Source organism: Aptenodytes forsteri, unplaced genomic scaffold, assembly GCF_000699145.1.
Source record: "Aptenodytes forsteri isolate BGI_AS27 unplaced genomic scaffold, ASM69914v1 Scaffold2, whole genome shotgun sequence".
In the NCBI taxonomy this organism is placed as follows: Eukaryota; Metazoa; Chordata; class Aves; order Sphenisciformes; family Spheniscidae; genus Aptenodytes; species Aptenodytes forsteri.
In genome coordinates this window covers 17,341,926-17,353,050 of record NW_008795695.1, presented here as the reverse complement: position 1 = coordinate 17,353,050, position 11,125 = coordinate 17,341,926, and the positions used below count along the sequence as shown (strand labels likewise).

Genomic DNA, 11,125 nt, shown 5'->3' with positions numbered 1-11,125 from the left:
GGAAAGGGAAGAAGGGAAAGGGAAAGGGAAAGGGAAAGGGAAGAAAGAAAATTACTGCAGTTAGTGTTGAATGTGTCCTTTCCTAAGCAATGTAATGTAGTTACTAGTGATATGTGAATCTCTGGTGATAAATTAGGAAAGCAGAAAGGAGAAGATTTTTTTTTTTTTTTTAATTTCCTGGACAAGGTAACATGCAATCTGCAGGAGCCAAAAGTCACTATAATTAAATCTAATACACTTCTGTGTCAATGACCTAAACATAGCCTGTATAATACTCCTAGATTATTAATATAGTTCGCATCCATTATGTTTCTTAGCTCCTATTCAAATACCAACTGATGAAATGATTAGTAATAGCACTTGTCGAGTTTTAACGTAATGTATGAAGATGTCTTAATATGCATGACATAAAAGATAGACTAAAATAAACACTTCACGTTTTATACTTTTAATTTAATATAATACTATGTATGCAAAATATAGGGCAGTTCAGTAAATAAGTGTGATCTCCTTTAGCTGTTAGCTTTAGAAACCCTTTTAAGAACATTTGGTCTTGTTGTACTGTTGTATTTGAGGCTGAAAGCTGTTTAGTTTCTGAAAGCCAAAAATGCATGTATTATGACTTTATAGCATTCCTCTATTTTCCCCATACAATCCATTTTCTACCTTCTCAGCTTTATTTTAGGATCTTACTACAATATTCCTCTCCTCTCCCTCTGACCCTTATACCAGTTTGCACAAATAAACCAGCTCTGGTGTATGTCTTCCCTGTATTATCTTCCTCATGTCTAGAAAAGGTGTAATTGCCATTTCTTTCCTGTCCGCAACAGGTTTCTTCATTTTCTTTTTTCACGTTAAAGGTTCTATATTCACATCCTAGTAAGAGGTCCCCCTAACCCCTTGCACCAGAGTTTCCACACATCTGTCCTCCCTTTTCTCATCTCCCCATCATAAAAAGGACACATATTTAATAGCATTAATTGTTAATAACATCCAAAGAGTTCTTTATAGGACCTGTACTATTAACTAGTAATCAACGGTCAATAAATATTTTTCAGAATCCTGACCATCTAGAACTCTAGCCAATCTCAATGAAAATATGAAAGCTGAGCCCATCTATACAACTCTCAGTCCTTGAAAGGACAAAAATGTTAGGCAGCAAGATGGAAGGGCTTCTGTGATGGAGGAGGAAAAAGTAATGTACCCAATAGTAACAGGATGAAGATTTTCTCAGTAGAAATCAGTCTCAGGGTAAACGTGAGTTTGGTGAATAAAATGATTCCAGGTATTTGCCTGAAGCTTCCTTGCAGCTAAATTGATCAAATTCTTATTCATAGGCCCTGAAAGTTGGTGCCATGACTATGAGATATTCTTATATTTATATTAACATTTTATCTACTTACCTAAATATTTACCTAGTTATCCTATTGATTCTTGGAAACTTGTGAAGCTTCTCATACAGCTGGTTTGTTTGCAACTTCTCCTTCTAATATCTCCTGAATATTATTTGCAACCAATACTGCAGTCCTTCTCAAAACCATTCCACAAAGCATTCCAGGGAAAAAAAATCTATACTTCGGCTTGCGTTGTTTTTCACATTTAATTGTTTTCGTCCTTAAGCTATAGAATCCCTAGAATACATACTTATAATGCCTCTAATCCTTGAGATTATGTTGTGTATTCTGAACCCACAGTACGATACACAATTCAATATGTTTTGAAAAGAAGGCTCTCTTCTATCGTTTTTGTGAAAGCACAGAAATCTTACTTACAGGGTGTTTTGGATCAGTCTCAGTTGAAAAATTGCTAGGATTGCTGTTAACAATTTCGAGCTCCAGAGTTTCATGTGTAGGATTAAAGAGAGGTATGTAAAGACGAGCCCATCTGGAAAAAAAATATATATGCAACGACTATTAAGTACAAAGTTTCTTCCATTGCATTTTATTATTCATCACTTGTTTTCTTTCTTGAAAAACGAGTACTTTTTAAAATAAGAATTATGTTTTATTGCATGAGTATTTTTCCACTAGTATGGACACATATTTAATAGCATTAATTAATATTACTAATGATTATTAATAACAATAAAACCTGGTGGCAGTAACCATTCTAATACTTGGGTCATTCATAAGGGCAGAATTTGTCTTGCTGTACTTCAGTTGCCAGGAAGTTAGTTTAACTTAGTTGGTTAAAAGGACTGCCTAACTCCCTCAATACTCAACAAGGAGAAGAACATTTTCAGGGAGAATTGGCCCTAATGTAGATCACTAAGATGTGGAATCACTTTTCATTGTCTACAGGAGGAGCCTTGACTTGATGCCTTAAACTTGATGCCTAACTTTTAGATAGAAGTATGTGGAAATGAATCCTAGTGTCTCTGATACCACAGCTTCACATTTATTCCTAGGCTCCAATTTGCAGATTTATGTCTCACCTTTCTTTCCTTACTTTTTGCAGATCTAACTTTAGAATAAAACATTTTAGTCAAATAGATAATTCAGAGTGCCAAGGCCAACAAAAAAAATGTGGTTCCAAAAAGTAAAATAATCTTATTATTCTGTAGTCTATCCATGGATTCATAGTCTGCCTCAGGAAAAGCACTGGACAGAAAATAAAGGTAATCGAATAAATGGTATCTGTAACTCCTTTCTGTCTAAGCAATGGTTTACAGGAAAAGCTTGTAATTAAGTGGTGCTGCCAATAGCTTTTGATTTAGTGCCACTAGGCAACCATTCTTCTCGATCATCCTGTAACCCTGAGATCTCAAAACAAACTTAGTGTTCCACACCAGCCATTTCAATGCAGGTTCTGCCTGCTTCCCTCCTCATTCTTCCTCTGCATGGGCTCAAAATCTGTTTCATTTTGTACAATTGTTGCATTGTTCATTATAGCATAATGGTAAATCATTATGTTGCACATGTAGATTATGTATTTTAAGGAGTATTGTGGCTGTCCCAGAACAAAGATTGGAGTATGCTGATTGCCTAAATGTTATGCTTTAAATCAGCTGGCACTCTATTTTACAGACTGTCCTTTATTTTCTAATTAAAGAATAAACAAACACAAGATACCTTCAATAGGGAGCACAATTTTCAGAAGAATTTGTAAGACTCCCAAAAATCCCTCTAGTATGATCAAAATAATGTATTATTTGCCTTTAACAAAGATATATGACCATAAATCACGTTCTCATTGTAACACCAAGGGACACAGAAAAGAGATTCAAGGTGAATCAGTGAAAACATTAAATAAGAAGATGAGATACATATAATTTATCTACCTAATGGATATTCCCTCTAGTCAAAGCTGTGACAGGTCAACTGCCAGATTGCTCCACATATTTATCCTCTGGAAAAAATTAGTCAGTTGATCATAGCTAAATCAGTAAGGAAAAAGAAAATACAAAAAGCAACACTGAGAGGAGAAGGTATTTCAGTCAAGCTTTACAACTGTAACTTCAGGCCCTAAAACTTGTGTGCAGGTGGGCTCCTTCCAACATATGCAGTGATATAAATCCCCAGCAGCTGAGTGGCAGACTTGTTTTTGACTAACACTGTCAAAGCATTGTATCACTGAGGTCTCAACAGCAGAGAGTAGAGAAATTCCAGGAAACTTTCACACAAGAACCTCAGATTCACTTGATAATTCCCATTTTTCACATTTACCATCTCTAGCCTTTACTTTTTTGCCTGGTCTCTTTCATACATAATACTTTGTCAAAGGGAAAACTATGTTGGAATATCTGAAATTTCAGTAACTATTTGACTGTTAGAGGTTCTTCAAGGGATCAAAATCCATTAAGAACCTCTGCCAGCCCACACAGATTGACTACCGTGGTTATGCTAGAAAAAGTTGTTGCATATGACAGTAAATTCAAGTCCACTGTGAACATCATTTGACTGACTCATCTTCAATGACTTCGCTGTGGAGCCCATAACAGGATGGATAAATGAAGGTGGAGAATATCAATGAGAAGGTTTCCTTGCTTAGAGGCGTATGCTAAAGGATGTGTTAAATCTACCTTGACAGAAACAAAAAGCAGATCTGACTGTGATAAACCCAGAATGTTAGGGTGTCTGAAGAAGGATTAAAAGAGAAACTGTTAGAATTTGTTCTTTTCTCTTTCAAGAATTGGTTAGAAATTGATTCTAAGTGTATCAATGGGTTCTTGGCTCCTAATCCAGTTCCAAGTGATGTTTCAAGGACACAAATTCTTAAATTCTTCAGATTGATAGCAAAAAGAATGCGGCAAGAACATAATGAAAAACATTATTCTTAGAAGGACATCACATATGATAATGCTTCTTCTGCATTCAAGGAAAAGGTGGTAGAATGGAAGTTAGTCTCTTGAAGAACTACAAAGCTTCACCAACCAGAAATGCTTCAAACATTTTATGACATTTACAGTCCACGTCTCTGGGAACATAGCAAGGAAGTACACCCATTCAAAACAAAACAAATGGATACCTTTCTTAAACGGGCAACACATAAATGTCTACCTGCATTGCCTTTACATATTCAGAATACATTAATGCAGCCAATTTACTTGGACTATCTCATCTTTTCAGCAGGTAGAGCAATTCTCAGTAATTTAACTGTAACCTCAATGCCATCATCGATTGCCATTGTCCAGAATTTTGCACTTCAAGAAGAGGACATTACGCTGATGATACAATAGAAATAAGTTTCTGGGAAAAGGAGAGTGTTGAAGGAAATAACTGAACAAAAAGCAGGAGACTTTATGAAACGAAGAATATGGCAGATAATGCAAACAAAAAAAAGGAAGAAGTTTGTCAGTTTTGTTATACTGTTTTATAATGTATATATAAAAAGATATATGAAAGAGACTACTGTTAATTTCCTGTTATACATTATTGTTGTTGCTGCTGTTGTTAATAATTAAACTAATAGTACTTCTCTGTTCTTCCACCACTGTCTGCTGAGGGCAGATGTAGATGAGTTCATTTACATATGCATAGGAATTACAACACGCATCTACTTGTAAAGTGGAAAGAAGTCTCATTTGAAAAAATAAAACATGGAATTCAATGCATTTGAGATGATAGATTTGACAGGCAAGTGTTGTAGTTAATGGAGCTAATCCTTTCCAACATATGTTTTATTTGCAGTAGGCAGGATGACTTGCCATTCTCAGCCAGAAGACCACTTGTGCATGTAGTTTACAGGTAGTGCATGCTAGAGAAAATTACGAATGCCAGATAGTCTGAATGAAAAGGTTTTAAGTTATTTCTAACTCCTAACAGTGTCAGCCTACATAGTAGAGAAAAAATACGTTTTTCACTCCAGTCGGCCCCGAATTTTAAAGTAAAAACCAGGAAATGGACAGCCCTACTGATTTTCTTAGAAAAACATAGTAACAAAGGCATTGCCAGTTAACTCTGGTCTGTACATCGTATACGAACAGTAGAACATATTCATTCACAAAAATTTAATCAGGCAAAATTTCATGTTGCACTCTCTAACAACATTTTTTGCTCAGTCTGTAATGTATATTAATTATAGATTTAGTCAAAGATAAGATATACAGAAGTAAGTGGAATTTAGCATTCAGAAGAGCAGTGTGTCCACAGAACCTGCTACTAAGCAGAGGTAATAGGTGGAAGAGCACTACTGAAATTCTGGCATTCTTGAAAGTCTTATCCTAAAAGTTTTGATTTCTGTCTTGAAAGTCAGAACTGAAAATTATCTATCGAAATGCAAGATGAAATTTTTCCGAAGGAAGACAAGAATTGGGTTCATTTCTGTCTGCTCTAAGTAGCTCATTTTCTTAACACTCGCAGTGTTCCAACCATGTCTAACCCCAGGATCTGCAGGACAGAAGTTGTATTACTTTGCCATTTCTTCAGAGGTTAAAAGAAATCGATAACTGGTGTACAAGCATTTGTAAAGCAGGTCTGTCAGATATATACCTAGTTCAGAAAGAGAAAAGAAACAGAAAATAAAACAAACCTACAGAACTCTGTATTATGGATCTTTATGATTACATTCTGCAGTATTTTCAGAGTGATTTCTATATAAAGACTTCAAAGTCTACATACAGGCTACAATTCCATTTCAATTCTTTTTCTGCAAGGACAATTTCACCTATCTACACATACATCTATTAAAATTATCTGCAAACTACTATAGTACATATACAGCACTATTCTGGCTTTTTGATGTAAACTCTTCATATGTTTTCCATGATATTTCAAACCAGTGACCAAGTTCAGCACTATGAACTACATACTTACTTTCCAAGCTCACACTCTATTTCAGGTAGACTAGCTGGCAGTGGTTTCTCTACAGTCAACTTCAGTGCATACCAAAACTCTCCAACCATATCTGACAGGAATATGACACTAAAAACAGATACATAAGCTTAATATGACACAGCTTTTGTGCAGACAGTTAAAAATGTACAGATTAAAATTCAGGAAAAACCTAATGAGTTCAACACAGCGAGTTCTTTAATTAGCTCCCAGTTTTCCTGTAACACTTCTTGCTGGTATCTGAATTCAACTACCAAAACTAATAATATTTACAATTACTAATGCAACAAAATCTCTTCTTCATCTTTCTTAACTTTTTAGCATAAAAAGTTGTTGGGTTTTTTTGTTCATGGGTTTTTTTTCAAAAATACAACTCAAAAGCATTTCAACTGCTAACTTACAAGAGTAAGCTTTAATTTCATTTCAATGTCACAGTATTTTCTTTCTAGCCATTTTGAACTCAAAGGACAAAGAAATAGAAATAGCATTCACTGATTTTAAAAAGGAAAATCTTTTCAAATCTAGTGATGAAAACTGAGGAATTTGTTCATGGGTTTTTTTTCAAAAATACAACTCAAAAGCATTTCAACTGCTAACTTACAAGAGTAAGCTTTAATTTCATTTCAATGTCACAGTATTTTCTTTCTAGCCATTTTGAACTCAAAGGACAAAGAAATAGAAATAGCATTCACTGATTTTAAAAAGGAAAATCTTTTCAAATCTAGTGATGAAAACTGAGGAATAGCTATAGATACATTTACATGAGCATGACAAAGATATGCTTGAAAGGAATATTCAATATACTGTTTTGGTTTATAATCAAATGTCATGACTGAAAATTGCTTGCTGCTAGGTGAGATATGTACAGCTGTATATTTCTGTGACAGACATTCTAACACATTACTACTCTATTGCAGATTTCTTTTTCTATTTCTTAGTTTTTTGAGTAGCAGAGTCATAAGAACATTAAACCAAAGCACTGTAAGCATATAAAAACTTACATGAAATGCACTGTGCAAACCCATGACCCACTAAGGACCAGTTCTTGTTCTAAATGATAGATAACTATGTCTGTTCCATGACTTTATGGTTCCAGACTATCCTCTGTGCCAACAGAGCCTTTAAAGTGAGCATAAAATAGCTTAGGAAAGAATCATCCATTTGAAAAGGTACACCTGCCACAAACAGTTTTATAACACTTCTTCCCAGCTGCTACCACAGCAAAGGAAACAGAGCATGGCTTCAGAAAAAAAAGATAATAGTGTGGATATGATGTGGAAGTACCTCTGTCTAGCTGTAATTGTAGTCCTTGGGAGCTATTGCAATTTAAAGCAACTATTAGACAGCTTTCTAGTACAGTACTGCATAATTGTATTGAATATGTACAGGCGTGCTTTATGTCATCTTTGCATATATTCCCCTAAGTCCCAGCCTACCAATTAGCTGAGCCCAAAGTTTTGCCAGTTAAAACAAACCTTTATTTTATTATTTGGAAATTCTGCACTGAAAAACACCAGAAATATTATCTGGTATGCAAAAATGAGGTCTATTCTCATTCGCAGCTTCAGAATGCATAATTTCTACAAATTCCCACAGAAAAAAATATTTACTAGAGTGATAACAGTACTCATTTTTATAAAACAGTATTGCTTGAAAGCTGTATTGTACAATGATACCTGCCATTGTTCTGGTCTTTGGAAAAATCAGTACAAGCAAACCGAATGAAACTTTGAAATACATGGATTTTGGCTTTGTAAATATTTGGTCTTTGAACACAGGTCATCTGTCTCTGCCCTCTTCATAAACCACTATCCCACCCTCCTCCCCATCCCCGTATTTTTGCCAGTCAATTGATATCATTGAAAGACAGGGAATTGTTTTTCAATCAGCCCTTCAACTAAATAATGCTTTGCTAATCAAATTCCAGGAAAATAAGCTTTGCAGTTCTGCACTTTTCAGTTACTTGCTGAACTGGCTTAGCTGAAACTAAGATCAAGAGGTCATCTGTCTTTGTATTGCTAATTATCGTACAAGCATGGTTGCCTTGGGATTTCCAAGGTAATGAAAAATTTGTAATTTAAAACCTCTCCGTATTCATTTAGTAGATCATTGTTAATTAATGGAAGATTCAGAAGCTAAATGGATTTATGTGAAGACTGTTAAAGGGTTCTTCACCTGGGTTTAGTTATGTTGTTATAGTTTCATTCCTTCTCAGAAGAAAAATGAAATCATGTTATTCCTTTCCTTTACGGAACTTACAAATTTACAAAACTAACAATTCATCTGAAGTTTTCAGAGGGGACTTCTAATATTAAGTAAATTTCTAAAACATCATTCACTGAATTCCAGTGAACTAGAATAACTAGGGGTTATTCTACTGCCTGTCAGTCAGGTTTTTCCCCTCAGAGGAAAGCTGCTATTTGGGATACAACATATTTAAAGTTGGAATTTTTTTTAATTCCATTTATGACATGTTGTGGGGTTTTTTTAGGGTGATATCTACATCAAGTGACCGAGGTTTCAATGAAAGTAGTTCACTTATTAGTACAAGAGCCACAACCACAAGTATCAAAACTCTGCAACTTACCTTCCATCTGAAGTGCCAACAACAGCTGGGGAAAACTTCAGTTGATACAAAAATGTTTGTTTGGGCCTAAGAGTGAAAGCCTTTTGTCCACAAAGTGACTGATTCTCCAGCACCACACTCAGCTGGAGAATTTTATCTGCAGGATTAGTGATGGGAATACGAATTCCAATAGTATCCTAGAAAAAAACCACAAAATGAATTATGAGCCATTACACATAAAAGATCTTTCTCAAACAAGTGTAAGATGATTACTCATGATTTACACTTATGCAAACACAGGCTGCACCTTTGTTTGATGCGTGAACTAACCTAAAAAAGAGAAGTTGCAGCAAGAGGCATTTCAGCCAATCTTCAAATTGTAAACTCTTTAATCCCATAAATAAGGAAAAGTTCAAGTCTTCCTGGCCAGTCTGCATTCTAACAAGCTGCTTCACCTTCCAAGATACGGCTGAGGCTTGCCAAAATACACCTTACAGGCAGATCTGCTGTAGTCCCAACCAGGTAAACCCTCCAAGCCATCTCCCAACAGCCACGCACAGACAGTTGAAAACGTCCACTTTGCAAGCTGGCAAATGATTTAGGCTGAATTCTGCAGGATCTGTTCCTCTTAAATTTTAAGTTACATCATAATACTTGACATTAAAACAACACCACCTCAATAAACATTCCCTCTCTCGTTCCTTTTTGCCATTTCTCTTACTAGTTGTCTCCATATCTTTCTGTTTAAAGTCTATGAACGCTTCAGGCAAGGACCATTTTCTCTTGACCATCTGGAAAACATAGCTACTATTAAAGACGCATATTAAATTCCAGTTACTATAATAAAAGGGAGCCAACCTATGGCCTGATTAGATAAATATGCATACTTTACACATGGAACACCTTTGAGATGAGCAGGAATTGGGCACAGGCACCTCACTCTGCACAGCTCCTACACTGCATTCTTGAGCAGTCACAGTGTTCCAGTGACCCCCTTCTTCACCGTAAGGTTAAAAATAGTGTAAATCCATCCTATGTACCCTATGCGTGTAAATATCAATACACTTTATGAAACGAAAGACTTTAAACAGACAGGAAGGAATATATTAATGAAGTCCACCATCACAGTTCAAGATGCATACCTGCAGTTTAAAATACATATGTTCCATTCATATATGTTCATCTATATAAAATATGCAAAATCCAAAAACAAATGTATGTATTTATTTCTCTGTATCTATATTTATCTCTATCCCTATTTTGGTCTCTTTCCTTTGCTCTAACCAAGCAGTTTATTTCAAAATGCAGGTGGTTTTTTTTAACATATGGTGATTTTGTTCTCACAGCAAAATTTTGCCATATACTTTTTTGTGAAAAGTAAATAATTCAAATTGCAATATGAAAGGAGAAAAAGATAAAATATCTATTAAAATTAATAATACACTAAAAACTGAACATGAAATACTTTACAACCCCACACACAGCTGCCTCACTCTGGTTTAAGCCTGCCTATGATTTGGTAAATTTCTATATATTTATATTTATAGAAAATGACTACTGGAACACACATAAAACACATTTAATGTTCTACAGATGGCAAGATTACACCAACAATTTAAATCATTCAAGTGCCTTGCATCAGTAAGATGGGATTTAAATTTGCCATAAAATATTTTAAAGCTCAGATTAATACTTTTTACTGGTGTAAACAAATTTCTAAATCTATCTACCATTTTATTGCTAAAGGCTTCATAACAATTTTATAGTAAAACACCTACATGCTGTGTTGAAGAAATACTTTTACAGTCAAAAGGAAATATTGGACTGCTTATTTAGGAAAAAAGCTGCAACTATCAAAGAAACCTTTGTCATCTTGTACACAAAGGAGATTTTATATTGCCAACATTAGCTTAATGTAAAAGAGTGTTCTCTTGCCAGTATAAAATTAATACCTAGGATTATGTATTTCCCTGGAATTTCCCAGGAATTTTCCCTGGAATTTTCAAAGATCTGCTACTTCATAGATTTCTCAGAAGAAAAATGAAATCATGTTATTCCTTTACGGAACTTACAAATTTACAAAACTAACAATTCATCTGAAGTTTTCAGAGGGGACTTCTAATATTAAGTAAATTTCTAAAACATCGTTCACTGAATTCCAGTGAACTAGAATAACTAGGGGTTATTCTACTGCCTGTCAGTCAGGTTTTTCCCCTCAGAGGAAAGCTGCTATTTGGGATACAACATATTTAAAGTTGGAATTTTTTTTAATTCCATTTATGACATG

The 11,125-nt window shown here is 34.9% G+C and overlaps 1 protein-coding gene across 1 annotated transcript in view; it reads right to left on the bottom strand.

Moving 5' to 3' along the window:
- Window positions 1-11,125, bottom strand: part of CFAP47 (cilia and flagella associated protein 47) — a 382,585-nt gene that overhangs the window by 92,173 nt on the left and 279,287 nt on the right. Inside the window, 2 exon segments of the mRNA XM_019473044.1 lie at window positions 1,773-1,884; window positions 6,255-6,362. Coding sequence (XP_019328589.1) covers window positions 1,773-1,884; window positions 6,255-6,362 — 220 coding nt within the window.